Source organism: Platichthys flesus, chromosome 8 (assembly GCF_949316205.1).
Source record: "Platichthys flesus chromosome 8, fPlaFle2.1, whole genome shotgun sequence".
Taxonomy (NCBI): domain Eukaryota; kingdom Metazoa; phylum Chordata; class Actinopteri; order Pleuronectiformes; family Pleuronectidae; genus Platichthys; species Platichthys flesus.
In genome coordinates, this window is record NC_084952.1 from 15,026,225 (window position 1) to 15,045,222 (window position 18,998).

Here is an 18,998-nt window from a genome sequence, read left to right on the forward strand (position 1 = left end):
CCCTTTTTGTCGTTTGTCCTGCATAACACAATCAACTTGACATGACATCCTAAAAGCCTGTCATCAGCTCAGGGTTGGTTGTAGCAGATCTGTTTCTTGTTCAGTTGGTACTTCTTCATTTCACAGGTATTCCAATTTATTCAGGGTTCTGAAAGAATATCAAGTCGTCTTCGGCGCAAACCTGTTTCATATTGGACATCATGCAGCATTGTGGTCTTAACTGAAATAAAAATGGAACTTAAATCATTCCTAAACTACAACTTGTTATAGCAGAGGCCTGTTTATGGTTTAATGTCTGTCTAGGAGTGTGTTTGTTCTTGTGGTAGCAGTTACTTCGTCAGTTTCAAGTTCATGTGAAGCCTTTCCCCAGTGCCAACAGCAAATGTGATTGAACCTACAATAGGTTTATCCCAATCACATCTTGTGGTCTGTGAGTAAATGTGATTCATAGTCCAGGTACCAATTTTGAAAATGTAGACATACTGAAGCCTTCACCAAGTTGAAAATTGACAACATGACTTGTCAGGCATTTTTGCAACAGCCCTCAGTTACTCTTATATACTTACAGTACTTTACACTCAGACCAAAAGATCAGTAAGTGCAATAGTGATGAAAAAGGAACCATGTTAATGAAACCGGTCCACATTATGCATATATTATAGAGGATGTGATTGGTTATGAAAGTGTCCTCTGTTGGAGAGAGAGGGCAAAAACACAGACGGAGTCAGGAGGAAAGTAAAGTCGACTGGCTCTACTGAGTACAGATGAAAAATCCACATTTTTATACGAGACATAAAAGAAAAAAGGAAGTAGTCCTATAACCTAAATGATTTATTTTATTATAGATCGAATTGTTAAACAGGGAAATCAAGATCTGCAAATGAGTCCCTGAAAAATACATGAAAATGTGGATATTAAAAACCCAAATTGAATGAGTTCTTCTCGCAGACTGTATACAACAAGCAAACAAATACACAAACTGATACAGGTGAAAATATAACCTCCCGGGCGGAGATAATATAAAAGACATCTTCTCCATCTTTGCACACATTGATTGGGAAGCAGCTCTTCAACGCACAGTAGAAAAATATACCTGTTTAGTCCCACTGAGACGTGCTGCAGAAGGGTCGAGTTTCCACTTGTCACCTGTCATGAAAGATGTATGACGCCTCATACCGAGGGAAATGAGGCCGTTCAGACAGGTTCACACGGGCCCCAGCACAGCCACCTGAGAAAACAGAAGCAACAGCCTGCCCATTTTGGTTGAGCCCATCCAGTGTTCATCTCATAAATCACTTAATGGCGCTGCCGTCAGCGAAAACCGCAGAGGACGCAGAGATCAATATGCAGACATATCCATGAGATCCTCACTAAGTAATCCCCTCTTTTCTCCCCCTATATAATCCAACTCTTTAGTGTGAGTTGTGGCTCAGCTGGTTTTTCCCTCAACACTTTCACATTTAGCAGCAGTAGGAGCTGTAGGCATATTTTCCCGCCTCCTGTCGGAGTTATGCTGAACTACTCTCTCTCTCCCAAGGGTTGCAGGACTCTGCTTATCATCATTAAAGCATCAAACACTCTCTCTCTCTCACACACACACACACACACACACAAACCAAACAGCCTCCAAAGGCCATCACTGTGATGAGCGTTGTCAGACACACATGGATAATCCAGCCATTGCAGAAGGTCAAACTAATTCATTAGATGCAGTCGTTTTGCCCACATTTCTGAGGATCAATGGTCTCTGGTGTGGATGTGATTAGAATGAAAAAGCTGCCGGTTCAAATCTTGCTGATGTGCAGGGAATTTAAAACCGGTGAGAGAGAGGCAGGGTCAGTCAAACTTTTAACATTTTTTTGATTTTATCATTTTGAATCAGTGGCACTGGGTTGAGATCTGGCAACACCCCCCAAGTATTTACACAGTTCTGCATCAGAGCACATTATTTTGGATATTAAGCTTTGGCCTGCTCACCATTCTGCTATTACGCAGCATATTTCCGACAAAGGAGCAGAAAATGGAGCAGGGACAGTGTCAGCAGTCCGTTTCATTGGCCGACACCGCTGCCATATCACCTCCAGATCCATGGCCCACATAACCAAAGTCGTCCAAACCAGATTGTCTGCGAAAAGGCTTTCTAATGGCGTGAGCCATCTGGAGGGGCCTCTGGGAAATCAGCACCAGACCGCTTCGAGACGGCAGAAACTGGCCTGCTGGTCAGGCAGAGAGACGACCCTGTGGTTGAGTTAACTAAAGAAAAGGACACAGCGAGAGACAGAAAGCATAAGTAGCGTGCGGCCTGTCGACTCTTCATTGACAGCCACAAATAAAACAGAGGTTTCATTGATTAAATCAGTACAACTATTGAGTTCAGATGAATCAATATCCATGGCAACTCAGCAAACGGTCCAAATCATGAAAACCATGTTATGTAACTGAAAGCTCAAGAGGAAGCGGGTTGTGAGTTTTCTTTAGAATTTGATGTACTACATTTATTCCAAAGGCATTTACTTTTGCTCTTGGTTTTAACGTTTGGCAAACTTACCGTGTCTTATTTGTGTTTTCTGGGTTTCTTGGAATGTTTTGTTTACTTTCTACACTCGGCTATATAGTAAATTGGGTCTCTACCTCAAAGTCTTCCTTAGTTAAATTAAATGTTGAATTAATGATTTTGTCTTCTAAGAGAAAAAGGGTCCTCCTGAGTATTCACTAGATGTCACTGTTATCCCATCCTTCTTTAGGAGGCTCATCCACTGTGAGTGCTCCCACAAATAAAAGCAATATAATTAAAAGCACAACCATTCACCAGTCAGTGGCTGCGTTTAAACGAGGCTCCGGCAAATACGAATTTGGCCTTGGTGTTTGTTTTGATTACACTGTTTATTCCATCAAGTCGCCACATTGAGAAATAATGAATGAGACCTGATGGAAGCACAGGTTTCCTTTCTGCTCCCTTACCATTTATAATAATGAAGTTTATGATGTGATGTCAAAGGGTATATATGTAAAGAGTCCAGTTAGTAAGGCTTCTTTAAACTGATCCTGTGGCTTTATCTGCTGAGGCAATTTGGGGCAATTAACGTTTCAATACAACTTTGAGGGGGAAACTAAATTGCCCTGATTTCTTTAAGGAGATTCAATAAAGAGCTGCCAGTTTTCCAGCGCTCCCTGAGAGACGCAGGCTGTTCTGACCTGGATCCCAGCAGAGGCGCGTCACGGCGTGTGGGCGGTGCTTACCGGGATGAATAATGTCTCATCCCCCGGTTACGTTGCAGCAGAGTTACAGTCTGACACGAGAGAGAGAGGAGCCGTGGACCTGTCCGTTCACACACGGACACAACACCAGGCGATGGAAAGGTGCGAGGTCTTTTTATTCACCTTCCTCGTCTCTCACTACGTCTGGAAGATCCTCTTCATCACGTGGCTCTTCACCAGCGGGACCCCCACGGAACGCACCAACTATGGATTGCCTAATTGAAGTTGGGCCACCACCGGATCCCGTTGACGCCAGGACCACGGAGCGACGTTAGAGAGAGAGAGAGAGAGAAGTTCGTTATGGACACTTGCGCAAAGCGAGCATTTGCTGATCACAGAGCTGGTGCCAAAAGAGGACTTTCATCCACAGCAGAGCGCGACTGTCTGCGGGTAAAGGACATGGACAACACGTCTCTTTTCAGCGCTGATGAAACTCTCTGCACGATGTTTTAGTAAGAATGAGACGAAGCTGTAGTTAGAATAGAGAGAGAGAGAGAGAGAGAGAGAGAGTGTGTTTGTGTGAGTGTTCAGTTCCTCCTGGATCTGATCTGAGAGTGGTGGACACTGCTGTTTTACGCGCATACCAATTGCGCGCTGCGTCCGTCACCACAGGAGATCCCACCGCGGCTGCTCCTGAGATCTCTGACAGGCAACAGGCCTCAGCCATCACTGTGCAACCGAGAGAGTTTCTTAAAGCTGCACCCTAGTGCACCTGTGTGGCAGGAGGGAGCCATGGCGTTACCAGATAGTAGCATATCTGTGGAGGAACTGCCCTTCCCAGAGATTATAGAGCTTAATGTTGGAGGCCAGGTGTACATAACCCGCTTCTCCACCCTCACAAGTGTGCCAGACTCTCTGCTGTGGGAGATGTTCAGTCGAAAGTCAGCCAAAGGTCTGGCCAGGGACACCAAGGGGCGCTTCTTTGTGGACCGTGATGGTTTCCTGTTCCGTTACATCTTGGATTACATGCGGGACCAGCAGCTGGTCCTTCCTGACCACTTCCCCGAACGCGGGCGCCTGCAGAGGGAGGCTGAGTTCTTCAACCTGCCAGAGCTCGTCAAGCTGCTGGTGCCCAAAATCAGCAAGCAGAACTCGCTGGGCGACGAGGGGTGCCAGAGCGACCCGGAGGACTCCTCACCCGGGATTGACACGGCCCGTAACCTCGGCTCACAGGGTGCTGCAGCTGCTGCGTGTGCCAGCCTGGTGCCCGGTGCCATGGATGGCAAACGTTCCGGGTTCATCACCATCGGCTACCGAGGCTCGTATACTCTGGGCCGTGACAGCCAGACCGATGCTAAGTTCCGCAGGGTGGCCCGAATCATGGTCTGTGGGAAGACCTCCTTGGCCAAAGAGGTCTTTGGGGAGACGCTCAACGAGAGCCGTGACCCTGACCGCCCACCTGAGCGCTACACGTCCCGCTATTATCTGAAGTTCACCTTTCTGGAGCAGGCTTTTGACAAGCTGGCCGACGCAGGCTTCCACATGGTGGCCTGTAACTCTACAGGAACCTGCGCCTTTGCCCATGAGCAGACGGACGACAAGATCTGGACCAGCTACACTGAATATGTGTTCTACCGTGAGTGAGACTATATCGGCTTTGTTCCCCCCGGTCCTCCACCTTCCAAGTGCCCCCCTTCCCTTAGCCTCCAGCCATCCCGTCTCTCTCTGACGGCTCCTGCACCAGTAGATGTACCGTAGATGTTGTGCCCTTCCATCTCTCTCTACAGCATCCAGCTTTTTTCCCTATGAACAGTCCGCAGCAGCGGCCCTGACTCTTCTCTCTGCTGGTCCAACCTGCAGCCCTCCCCCCTCAAACCCAAATCCAAACCCCCACCTCATCCTCAGGTCCAGCTCTTGCCTTTGCCTAAGCCGTCGCTCCATCTAGCTGTAGCCCCCCCAGTCCTGAACCTCAGCCTGGTCCTGCAGAGACTGATACCTGCTATGTACTGTCTCCCCTCTGTCCTCTATACATTGCATCTGCCTCGGTGAAGCACAACACTCTATCCTAGAGCTTACTTTGTTAAATAAGCAGCCCGCTGTGTCTATATGACGAATGAAACCAGTCATAATGGGCACAAGGGAAAGGGCTTCAAAGAGATTGGCCGTGATGTACAGTGCTGTACTTTGCCTGCTTACTCGAGCAGATTGGACTCTCCTGCTCCTCTGAACTAAGTTACCAAATAATTGGACTTCTTATCAGCCTTGAGGGATGTGAGCAGCCCCAGCACAAGAAAAGAAGTGTAACACAGAATCAAATTTCCTTCAGTTTTTATTAAATATGTCCAGTACCATGTGGATAGGGAACGTGCCATATACAGGAGTTTGTTTTTTTCCTGTCCAGTAATGAATGATTGGAATGGGGAATGATATAGTACAGCCACACGGACGGTGTTGTGGGGGGGGGGGGGGTTTGTGCATTGAACTTGTTTTTGAAGGGAAAAAGATGTAGGTGTGTGTGGAATGCCCTTTTCACAAAGAATGAATGAGCAACAGGCTTTGATTCCGAGGGAAAACAAAGTCGCGTAGGTCTCGTAGACAGAAAGAAAAGCTGGATGAAGCGTGCGTATCGATTGTACTACAGAGCTTTCAGCTGGGAGGGCGCAGCAGGCGGGAGGCGTTAGATCACTCACTGCCCACTGCTCTTTGACATTTCTTTGCTCCATTCGACTTTTTAGAGCATTTTCAGTGAAGCGCGTCGTGGGACGGGATTCAAACCACGACTACATCTTGTTTTCATGAAAAAGAAAAATGTGCTTGTCACTTTAGTGGACCCTGTGTCTGAATGTTCTGTAAACAACAATGTTATTCTTAATATTCAGTTTAGTATTAGAAGAAGCTCTTGCTTATTTGATGATAACTCTCACTTAATGGGAGTGAATACCCGGGGGGAAGGGGTAGGATTACGCTGTAGCTCAGCCAAAGCCCAATGTTTTCTCACCAGTGTAGCAAAGGGCATAGACGGGGCAGATTTATAATGTGCAGGTTTGAGTTCGGTCCTGAAGGAGCAAGTCGAGAGACAAGTCTTTTCCAGTTACAGCCTCAGGACTGGTCTGCAACATCATATATACCTCAGACTAAAACACAAACTGATGGGAAAGATCCAGGTGATGCAGACACAGAAAGAAAATATAGAAAGCTGTAATTTGATTTTTAGAACAAGAGCTGCGGGTGACTTTTCAGTCGAGAAGCAGCCAGCGAGGCGATACAGTGCAGGATTTCACCCGAGGTGTCAGTTTGTAGTTTTGGCAGAACGTCTGACAGTGACAATAAATGTATTCTGAAATGTCTAGAAACGGCAATGTTGTGTTTCGGTGTGATGACGTGCTGTTGACATCTGAGTCAACGTGTGAGTCCTGCAGCGGTGTGTCACTGCAGGCGTAGACGACGCTGAAATAAAAAGTGTTCAGCAAAGAAAAAAGAAGAAAAGAACAAAAAAAGCAAATTGATTTGTCAAATAAAAGATGTTTTTCTTCCTATTTGGGTTGTTTATGTTCCATTCATAACAAAGCGTTTCCACATCAACTCTCTGGGACGTGGTTCATTTACTGCACTTTGACATTTTAACTTTCAGTGACAATACAACTCAATCCCAAGAGAAACCAATCCAACATTCCATCTCATCATTTCCCATTAAAATAAATGTCCCTGGACTTAAACTGTGCTTCATAGTAAATGTTGAACACTCTGCCCTCAGGCACCATCTTCCTCCCATCTGCTTCCCCCCATTTTTTTCCCTCCTCAGCCTGGACTTCTATGGAGCGGTCGACCAGAATATAGAGCCAGGCTAGAAATGAGGACACGCACAGATAAAAAGCTCCCTTAAAGCAGATTGCAAAAAAAACAAAACACTTTGTTTCCAATAATTGACCTAATTATTTTGCACGTTACAAATCTTGAAGCAGACTGGACATAAAATGCAGGACGGTGAATTACAGTTGTTAAGGCTTCATCCAAAGCACTGCTTTGTCCCATTTAAAAAGATTAGATAGGATTCTTGTCTGCTGTCAATAAAAACGCCCTCTCTGAGAAAGAAAACAGAAAAGAAGGGCCTAGGATTTAAACTTGTACAACAGCCAGGTGTGTGTTTATGTCGGTTATGTGGCTGAGGTGATCATATGTTAAATTCTGTCTTGTATAAGCCTTTGTTACCAGGTGATTATGACATGTTAATTACCTTAGAATAAGACCTGTGCACCTGATCGCTGCCTGGCCTAGATAAGAGCATCGCTGATGAGCTCCCCATAGAATGTTCAAATATTTATGTGGCTCCTTTCCCGGAAAAACAGAAGATTTTCGTGGCGGTCAGGAATGCACGATGAATTCTTACAGATCGGGATGATACATTGCCTGCAATAACACACACACACACATACACACACACACAGACACACACACACACACACACACACAGAGTCACAAGCAGCATTCCTCTTGTCACTGTCCCCTGGTGCACCGCTGCGAGAAGGGGAGCGCCAAGGTCAGTCATTAGCACAGGCCTGGAGAGACATGTGTGAAATTTCGGGCATCAGTGTCCCGAGCCGCTCTCCGTCTCCGGGAGTTGCCATGAGCCTCGACATTCAACAGTGGATGTGCGAGAAGTGTTGACACTCAGCCGTGGAGGAGCGGCAGCGGCGGGGTCGACAGGCCACAGGCTGTGAGGACATGCTGCTGCCTGGGATTGTTTTTCTTTTTGCAACGCTCTGTGGTGAAACCTGTGGCTGAAAAGTGCAGCACGCCTGCTCCTGTGCAACACAAGAAGCAGGCTCTAGTTGTGTCTGCGGGATGGTAATCCTGTCTTATCCAAAGTGTCACAATAAAAGATGTTTTACCATGAAATGCTGCTTCTCATGTCTATTGGAATATAGCAGATTGCATTTGACGGACCTGCTCACCCCACAGCACATAATCAATTATTTTACACATATTTTTTATTCCCACCACAATAGTTCAAGTTAATACAGTTCCTCAGAAAGCTTGTGTTATTCATTATTGAACTTTTGCCTCGTACCCTGAGAGAAAGAGCCTGTTCCCTGCAGCTTGGGGCATGACCCATGTCGTGTTCCCGTGCTGCTATCGTCACCGTAGGCGGCTCTTGGTGGCAGCGTGCCTTGGACCCCGGTCTGCTCTCCCCTCTCAGAATGGGCCCCTCGTCTCATATATCACTTCCCCTGTTTGGAAGAAGAAAGGAGAATGGGAGCGGATTTACGTCAAAGGAGAACAAAAAAAAAAGGGGGATTGGAAAATGGGGCATGGAACTGAGGAGAAACAGATAACCTGGTAGAGGAAGAGATGTGTCAGGGAGAGAGTGTTTAAGTGCTGGAGAATTCGATGTTCTCGGCTTATGTCTCTTCCTGATTGGCCTCAGTGTGAAGAGGTTCTGGAATGGTCCCGACACGCGGCACTGGGCCGTGGCTGCAGTGTGATGTCCTCCTCACTGGCCTGTCAGCCCCGTCAGCACTCGCACAGGGATTCAGTTACATCATCGATCCACAGGATTACTCAGCATGGCTGGGATCATGCAGAATATCGATGCATAGTAGAATTGCGTCAAAACAAAGGAAAGGAGGGAAACTGTATTTTCAGTCTTGTGGCTGTGCCTTTAAATCCATGCAGCCCAGGTTCCCAGGCTGCATCTTTCATGAACAGCATCAGCATATGGTTTATGGAGCCACGATGACTCATTTTCTCTACACTTTACACCGAGTACACTATCAGATTTTGCCGTCACGCTGTCGTTATGTTTACCCTCCACATTAGGCCGCAGCCATCTGTAGCTCTAAACTTGTTTGCGTCTCCCCGTTCGGACCTGCGTGCCAGTGCATTTTGGCTCCGTTTTCCCTTTTTTCCGCTCGTGTGAATGTTTGCTGAGCAGGTGGGACGAGCATTCGGGCCTCTGTGTCGGATGGGACAGCGCTGCATGGGGGAGGGGGGGGGGGCGTGGGGGCACTCCCTGTCTGACTAATGTGCTGAGCATGCAGTGGGCATCTCTGAACCCGCAGCGACGCACAAACACGCGCACAATGGGTGGGAAGTTACCAGGAAGAGGATGTGCGACAGCTCTCCTGTGCGACGCTAATGAGTCGGAGCAGCAAGGTTTAAGATCCGATTACCCTCTCCTCACTCGTCATAGTGATTAGTTAAAAATGCATTAGAAGCAAACAAGCAATTTGCCCCCCCCCCCGCCTCATCTCTTGACAGTAATAACCTGGAGATGTCCACGCTAATATGTGAAAGCTGCTAATTACCTGGGAGCAGCGTCAGCCAATGGGAGGAGAGAGCATGCAGCAGCTGGCGCCTAAGGCCTTCCGCAGACTTCTCCATCAACATATAACATACATGTTTATGTGTGTGTGTGTGTGTGTGTGTGTGAGAGAGGGGAGTAAATGCATGTTGTCTGTTTGCATCCTTTTGTTTGTTTTCACATGTGTGCGTGTCCCCTGATGACAACACGGCTCACCCACGCTGCCCACATGCGCGGAGTACAGTAGCGCTGGCTTGGGGCATCTTTAGCTTATTGTGCGTTGGGTTATTTATAGTGAGCCAGGCACTAAGCCAGATGTGTAACTTCATTGCACCGCTCTGTCCTGCAGCATGGGTACACATGATTCGCTGCCTCTTCCTCCTTCTCCCTTGTTCTCCTCCTCCTCGTCACACATGTCTCCTCCAGAGAGCAGCTGTTTCAAAACATATGAAGCCCCCCCCCCCCCGAACTCCCGCAGGACTTTATCATGCAAGGTCAGTGGGTAGTCCCACCCGAGAGGACGGGCAAAAGGTGGTTTAACATGGAACGAGATCTCACAGACGGAAAAGGTTAGAACAGATTAGGTCAGTATTGATGTACAGTGCCGAGTCTTTTCATCCATCTCTTTATTATTCCGCTTTACTTCACAGTCTTTTTTTCCTTTCTCTTTAAAGCCCCAAGACACAGAAAGAACAACTGACAAAAAGAACTGGAGATGTGTGGGGACACAAAGCGAAAGGAGGATGGGAATGAGGGAGCATGAAATCAGTCAGAGAGTGAGTCAGAGAGTCGGAGTCAAGTTGTAGGATTAAAAAGAGGAAAGGAACAAAAGAGAGGATAACTCAAGTGGCTACGGTCTCCAGTGCAGCAGCACTGAGATTGTAAATATGTGAGGAGGAGCGAGAGGAGGGAGGCAGCAGCCGTTTGAGAGGAAAGAAGTAGAGAGCAAAACGTATAAGCTGTGGGCTAGATTGCGTAAACTGAGCAGGAAGCTGTGGCAATAACTGACAAGATGTGAAAAGCAGAAGGTCTCTGTCCAAAGGAAAATACACATGAGTTTGTTTTGTTCCTTTTTCAAACCAAAGTCCTGCTCAAGTCCCATGTGATGAACATGTGTTTATCTGTTCCTGGTTCCCAGATGGCCCAGTTACATGGTACAACAGGAGGACACGAAAGACGATGAGCTGGTTCACCCAAATGAAAAAGTTAGGCGCACCAGTGCAACCAGGTTAAAAGCTACTAAAAGTTAGCCGGATAATCTGTTAATAATATACAATAATTTAATATGGCCCTCGAAGGATGTTATAAAAATCGAAGAAATGTTCCCCGCCCCTGATTTAGGCGGATAGTTCCAACCAAACTGAAGCGATTTCGAGAACAAATTTGAAATATTATGAGAAAAAAATTGTTATTTAATGAGAAAAAATCTGTGTGGGTCTTTCTTCAGAATAGACACAGTTTCTGAAAAAAATCTTATCCTGATATTTATAATAATGTGGTGCAGTGTTTTGTGGTTTTTGAAACCTATTACTGAAGTATAACCTCACCAGATGCCCCACATTCTTCATTTTAAAGAACAGGTAGCCAAAAATGATTATAATCATTATTATACATTTTCATAATATTATGACTTGATTATTGCAAAATTACATATTGTTCTCCTAATATTAGAGAATTAAGTGTTTTTTTCTCTTTAAGTCACCCATCCTACTAAATGATCAGCTTTATGTGATTTAAATTCTTGTTAGATATGATGTCTCATATTCTTTATTTAGATGAAATATGAGACAATATCAGTTGATGCTATAGAAAGCTGATATTTTAAGAATTGTCAGCCAGAGAGCATTTGGTTTGAGGGACACTCAGAGAGCATATACCCTAACCTAGGCTAACACCCTATCTCACCATGTTAGAGGAACTGAAAAGTAATTCCTAGATATTCTGTATTCTGCATTCTGTATCGCTCCCACTGTGAATCCATGTTGTGCAAGGACCAGCAGCAGTTAGTACCTCGCTGCAGCGCAGTGAGTTGTCGATGTGACTCGTTGCTGTTGTGCAGAAGGTGATTCACCTCAGCCATCTGGAGACTTGGGCTCTAATCTGCCCCGCTCTAATTATCAGTAATCTGAACAGTCAGGCTTGTCCTTGGTGCTGCAGTCGTCCTGGGCACGGCTGGACCCCGGCTCAAACCGGGCTTGAGAGGAGAAGGGAGAAGCAGGTGGCGGGTGACGGGGATGGGGGGGAGGCTGGGGCTCTGCAGAAGCTGAGGGGGTGCCAGGACAGGCTTGAGGGTGCTTACGCGCAGACTGGTTGCGGGCTGTGGAAGCCAGGCGGCGGCTCAGGGTGTTTAGCGCAGGGGGAAGATAAAGAGGTCATATGAGGTCTGGGCAAGTCTGCAAAAAAAACAATCATCACAAATCATATCGTAATATTTAATTACCAAACTAGTTCAGTCCCAGTTCTGAACCTTCATGGGTGGAATGGTTTGTTTGCTTGTCCTGTGGTAAAGCTCTGGAGAGACTTCAGAATTATTCCATGTCATTAGTGAGTCCTCCTCGAACAGACTTACAATAAACTGTCACTTTTGTGAACTGGACGTTGTTGTAGATCTTTTTATGAAAGGTCTATGGTACAGAGTTCAGTTCGAACACCTTGTGTTCATCCTACCTGGTTTATCTGCAAAATAAAACTTTTATAACCAACGTTTGACATGAAATAAAGTATTAATGATTGACACTTGACTTTTCAAAATAAAAAAAAATTCAGCTTTGCATTATGCTTTACAGCAGCAAAAAGAGCGTTGTGTTTCCACTTTGAAAACGACCTGCTTAAGAGGAAGTGATTCTGTGATTGATGGAGATCAGCAGCCGCGACACTCGCCAAGTGTGAAGCGGATTAAATCGACGGTTCTCAAGCCACGCACAGAGACAGACAGACGTTTGTGGATTTAGTAGATCAATGCTTTCAAGAACATTATCTGTGGTTCAAGCACTGAGGCCTGGCGCAATGTTCTCCTTGGAACACTTCCCTCCCTTTCTATCTTCTCTTGCTTTTCTTACTTGGATGCAGCTCCAGCTGTTTCTTCAACATTGTGCAGACCGACAGATTTATAATTGCTCGGAGACCCGTGAATGTACTCCCCTGATTTGGATCTGGACGACTGTGTCACTGCCTCAGCATGCACAGTTTAGTCCGAGGAATATAGTGTCACCATGTCTGATTACGCCCCCCCTTGTGTTCGCTGTTGCGGGAATTGGTGAGGAAAGACAATGAGTGAGCTGAAGTGGTGAGGCCCACTCTGTCATTAGGCAGCATACAGATCACTTCACAGAGCAGATGCTGGATATCGGAGCTGAATACAAGGTAATTAGATATAAAACATGGCGTAATTGCCAAACTTATGTAGCGTGAGCTGAAGACATACGCCCAACACCACACTGGGGATGAAAGGCTGCCTCTTTGGTCTGACAGGCATCGCTATGCACGTGTGTAGCTCCGGCTCCCGCACATCATTGTGCCGTTACCATGGCAATCGTTTGCCACTCTCCCCATTCTGGGGTCACAGCACCTGTCGGCCAACACAATGACTTTTAAAAAGACCATCGCCTGATTGATCCGTCATATCCAAGGTAATTCAGAGGCAGTGGATATGTTCATGTTTAATTCGCTACATCTCTAGGTATATCATGCTGGTTGTGTGGAAATATACACTATAATGATGACTGTTTTTTTATAGTATTTGCAGGAACAATATTAGCAAACACAAGAACAGCCGACCTATAGATTAAACTTAAATTACATTCGATAAAAATAAAACTCGAGATCATAGACTGCACGTCAAGACGTAAGATGCGTCTCCACTTCCTCCCACTATCCAGAAATGATGCCAAAATATCCTGCATACGAATGCCGCCATCTTGTGCATTTGTAGCTGGGATGAGTGCAGAGGCGATCATGCTGTGGAGTCGTGATCGCGACACACATGCTCAGCGTGTCATTCTCAGCTGTGAACCATGACATTTCACCTGAAATAATAAATGACATCTGCATGAAAAAATGAGCACTCGTGTGATAAGAGCTACTTAAAATGACATAAACCATCTTTCAGAAAAAATATTTGACGTGTATACTTTGACTTTTTTGTTTGGTCCATGTCCCATCTGCTAACATGGAGGAGGCAGGGTTTAAGATCTAGGAATTTAAAAGTTTACTTATTTGTTAACTTGACCATGATGATGATTTTTATCATTAATACAACAATAATAATGAACAAATGAAATAATAATAATAATAACTGTATTTTTAGAGAACTCAAAGACACTTTACATGTGTTAGAATGATCAGTGAAAAAAGGTTAGTTCACACTGGGTCAGGATGATAGTGCCGATATAACTTCCCACAAACTCCTCCCGGTCTCATGTCGTCTGTGTGTGAGAAGACACAGTGTGCTGGGGAAAGATAAAGATGTAGGTGAGAGTAACTTTACACAGCGTGGAGGAGTCATTTGTGACAGAGTGGTGCTAAACCCCAGCAACAGTGACACATTAGAGTTGCTAATAGCAGTAACGATGGCAGGGGAGAGATGTGTCACACTGAACAGATGGGAGAGAGAGAGAGAGAGAGAGAGAGGGAGGGGGGGAGAGAGAGAGAGAGAGAGAGAGAGAGAGAGAGAGAGAGAGGGGCAGATACAGAGAGGAGACAGTGTGAGAAAGTGCTTTGGCTTTTGCATAGATCCCTGGAGAAGTGGCCCAGGGAAAAAGGGTTGAGTGCACTCTTTCGCTGCTCTCCTCCATAAGGCTTAGTGGTGGAGGGAAAGCATGGAGCCCATCCCCCAGTGGATTATTCCTCTGACACTGCTAAGCCCCCAAACTCCCACATCCATGCAGCCCTCAAACACATGTATTCACTACGAGAGACAGGGAATGCAGCACACACACAAACACGCACATGGTGGAGCGCATGTTTGTGCCAACCCTCCTTCCCGTCCCCTACATCCTCTGTCTTTATCTGTCCTTCTTTTAAATGCCAATACATGCCCAGGATACACACACACACACACACACACACACACACACACAGACATACTCACACACACACACACGCAGAAACACACATACCTACTGAATGAACGCACATGTGCTTGCTTGCACAAACACACAAGCTGACAGTCACTTTCTACTTTATCTCATTGGCACTTTTTGTCTCTCTCTCACACACACACACATGTAAACACACAACTACAGTATGAACACTCGTGCGCATGAATGCAGAAACACACAAGAGGACTCTCGCTTTCTACTTTATCTCACCCATGGGCTGTGCACTTTTTGTCACACACAAACGCACGCACATGCACGGCCGCATTCAGGTATTCAGAAAGCCGTGGCAGTGGGAGAATATTCTGTGCCGCCTCCGTTTGACACAAGCAGCTTTTCCTCTTATATAAGATGGGTTACCGTGACGATGAGCCCTGTTGAAGGAACGAGCGCACATGTGCATCTTTGTGTGTCGGTGCACATGTGTGCGTCTGGGTTGTGTGTCTCTCGCTGACACATTGTACCTGTACATCTCAGCATGAGAGGCGTTGAGAGGGGAGATGAGCTCTGCCTGTGTAGCAGTTTGTACAGTATGTGGCTGCTTCACTGTGAGAGCCAGAATGCGTGTGATTAATATTGTGTGACCGTGACTCCATTAGATGATGTGCAGTGCATGAGCAGCACACATGCAGGGCTGTCGTTACCCATTTAACTTAGTGTATAACCAGGTCCACTCTCATAAAAATCCAAGAGTCTCCCTACCCTGTCTAGTGCCCCTGAGCAAGGCACCTTACTCCCCCAACATCTGCTCCCCGAGCGCCGTACATGGTCGCTCACTGCTCTGTGTGTCCTGCACACAGATGGGTTAAATGCAGAGGTTGAATTTACTAACCATTGCATGAGTGTGTTGTGCATGTCTTTGCATGTGTTTGGTGTAAATAAACATATCTTAATCTTAATCTTAATCTTAATGTGGGTTAATGTTTATGCATCAAGTATTTCCTTTTATTTCCATGGATGCAGCGTTTCCGAAAGTCCACAACAATGAGAAAGTGGTGGGGGCCCCCCCCCCACCACTTCGACTTTACAACTGAGTTCGCTGTTCTCTAGCCTCATGTGTAGACGGTGAAAATCAAAGACAAGTGGGAGGTGGAGTAGAACGCCCACTTGTTTCTAAAATATTGTGTTTGTGAAGAGAGATAGAGTGTAGGGGGGGGGGGGGGGGGGGCAGTTCAAAACGGGTGATGGGCCGTCAAATAGCGAGAGGTGCAGAATGTGCATGTGCCACCTATTCTGAGAAGTGGCACGGCAGCGGCCGCCTCTGTCCTCACACAGAGTTGAGATGGGGAAATCAACACACCGTGAATAATGGCTTGTCGGGCTCCAGTCAGGAGGTGTCATGCTCCGCGCTCAGCCACGCTCCTTCTAGGACAACACACAGGCAAACAAAAGCGAGGAGGAATTCTGCATTTGTGTGAAACTGTCCTCCACCTTCCTTATCGCTCATTTCCTTCCCTCTCCCACGGAGCTCCTTCTCTCTGCTAATTTCTGTTTCCATAATGCTCCGACAAGCTCCTGTGCCAGCGTGTGTTTACTTTTGTGCTCCCGGAGACAAAGACTGTGAAGCTTAAAGCCGAGGTGCTCGCGGCTATGCCAGCCACATGCTACTGACACACTCTGATAGGAACAAAACAAATGGAATACAACTTTTGTCCGAAATCACTCACTTATTTTCCAACCCCTAAAGACTTCTATGTAGAGGACTATATAGTGAGCACATCGGCAAAAGAAAAACACGCTGCACTGCTTTGTGCATTATCTCCCTTGATATCCCCTGGTATTAACACTTTTAGGAAAAAAGCATGATGAATGAAGACATTAACTTGTAAGCAGCAGTTTGTGCACTGAGGCACTGCTCTGTTTTTATATAATATATATTTCCCACAAGGACTCACAGATTTGTCCCGTGCCGTTCATAAAACAACAAACTACACCATCGTAAATATGACGGACTTACGCTAAAACAGAGAGTTTAAAACCTGGTCTGTAAAAAAGCCTGCATATATAAACCTGTCTTTATCCAACGCATTAGTTCACTCTGTTCTTGCTGACCTATCTCCTCTCGTCTCTATTGCTTCATTTTTCTTCTTATCAATGCCTCAAGTGCAATGCATGATGGTTTATTTTGCTTGGTTACTGACCATCAGTGATACAATACTTTTCACAATGCACCCTGGGATACGATCAGCCCACCATATAGGTTTTCACCCAACACTCAGCACTACAAAATGGCAAATTCACTATATAGGGATTAGTAATTGATATCAGACACAACCTAAATATTCATCTCACAGTTTTCATAGTTGGTTCATTAGTTTTATTCTAAAATATATATAAATCTGTATTGAATCAGAAGCATGACTCCAAGCTCATGTCATAAATGGATCTTTTCATTAAACTCTTGGCAAGAAAATTAAACAACTCATCAATGAACCGTTAAAATTATACTTGAATCTAAAAGATTTCATTCTTTCTTTTTGTTGCAGTTGGTTCATCAGTAAATTTCAAGACAACAACCTCTGACCGTCCAGCTCTCACTGGAGCGCTGACCTCTGCAACTGCCGCTGAACCCGTCACGGTGGGTCATGGCACCTCCGGTCGAACCAATAGCCTTCCAGAAGACAGCAGCATCCCAACAGTGAACATACGGAACCCGCTGCACCTGCACCCTCCTCCTCCTCTTGCGCCTCCTCTTCCTCCGCCGCCCCTTCTTGCTGCGAACAGCCCGGACCTCGCACCTCCGTCACCTCCGGCCCTGCCTCCGCCTCTGCCACCCAAACCTTCTTCTGCCTCCACCCCTGCTCCTACTTCCTCGACGCCGCCTCCTGCTGAGAGCCCCCATCGTCCGACCACCCTCCACCTAAAGACACTGCCCCGGCCCACCGTGCGGGAGAACGGCGGCCCGGCCCTTGGGGTGGATGAGGACGAAGACGAGAGGAAGCTGCTGGAGGAGGATCTGAAGAAATGCATTGAGGACTTCAGGAAGATCCGCTTGCCCAGAGTGTTTCCGGATCGCAAGAGGCACTGGCAAAGTGACTTGCTCAAGAAGTACAACGCGTAGAGCCCTTTGCTTTGCCGAGGCAGCATGACGAACAAACTTGACAGCTTGTGAGCAGTGGACTCCGGCTTTATTTTCACAGCAGGTTTACTCAAACCTCTAATGTGGTAGCTTTTGCATGTCGACAGAACAAAACTGATCTGTGCTTAGGCTGAGCGAGTCACACAAACAAGATTAAATATTATGATGTGTCTTTTCCCATCATAGAAAACAGTTCCCCTTTAGAAGCTGTTGGTATAGAAACTTTCTTTCTACTCAGTCGAAGGATAATATATGTAATGTCATTGATTAGAAATGTCTGCCCCGCTGATCAAACAACTGCAGAATGTGAGTGTGAAAGTTTTAGGTGTCTGACCTTGCTGATGCAAAATAAAAATATGAATGAAATATCTGGTGCTAATCATGTCTATAACTATTTTGTATCATCAATATGAACCCTGTGACTTCAAAGCCTTCGATTCAAAGGGCTCTGCAGATTTTGCCATCACATTAGATCCGAGTCAGCGCTGGAGAGGAATCAGAAGGGGAATGTGGCGAACCCGGAAGTGAAGTTGGTAATTACCGGCGGCCGGAATGTGGAATAATAATGACAGTAATGACTACATGAACCAATGCACAGTGCCATTTGTTCCTCTCTCTGCTTTGCATAAAATGTTCATCCAGCCTCAGTAATGAATTACCATGTGTGTGTCTGTGTGTGTGTGCGTGTGTGCGTGTGTGTGTGCGTGTGTGTGTGTGTGTCTGTGTCTGTCTGTCTGTCTTTGTGCTTTCCCCTTTGTAGGATATATGAGATAAGTCATAATGAAATGAAAAACTATTTGTTATTTATCACCATACAAACCCATTGTCCACACACAAAAAGCAACAGTTTGACATTCAGGAAAAACACTTCACAAATTTTTTGATAGGTAGAGAAGAGTTTGCGTTTCTATGAAGTTGTAGTGGAGCCTGAGCGAGGATCGAGTTTGCTTAGCTTACAGCTTGGTTAGTTTATTACACAGACATTATGCTGAGCTAATTTAACTGCCTCATGGCTCTTGTACCAAAGGCTACTTAACCAAGAGACATGACAGTGGTATCAATCTTCTCTTGTAATTGCCAAGAAAGTGTAATATGATTCAAAGATAAATTCTACAGGAATTATATAATCTTCATAGTTTTAAATATTAAAAACCCATTTGGTTTATGTATATTAATATTTATAGTAGTTTCCTCAACAAAACCAGACATGTTACCCCTCCCCAGTACATGGATATAGGCTACCGTTGTCAAACCCTCCCCAGCCACATATTCTTCATTTAACATGTGTAGAATTAGAAGATGAGATATTGTTGTTTAACATGGA

General features: G+C 45.7%; 1 protein-coding gene across 1 annotated transcript; it reads left to right on the top strand.

Annotated features, from left to right (window-relative positions):
* Window positions 1–3,274: 3,274 nt before the first annotated feature.
* kctd12b (potassium channel tetramerisation domain containing 12b) lies at window positions 3,275–18,042 on the top strand. Its single transcript, XM_062394165.1, has 2 exons — window positions 3,275–4,834; window positions 17,082–18,042. Exons 1-2 carry the CDS (start codon window positions 3,991–3,993, stop codon window positions 17,654–17,656), a joined length of 1,419 nt encoding a protein of 472 aa, XP_062250149.1. The 5' UTR covers window positions 3,275–3,990; the 3' UTR covers window positions 17,657–18,042.
* The last annotated feature ends 956 nt before the right edge of the window (window positions 18,043–18,998 follow it).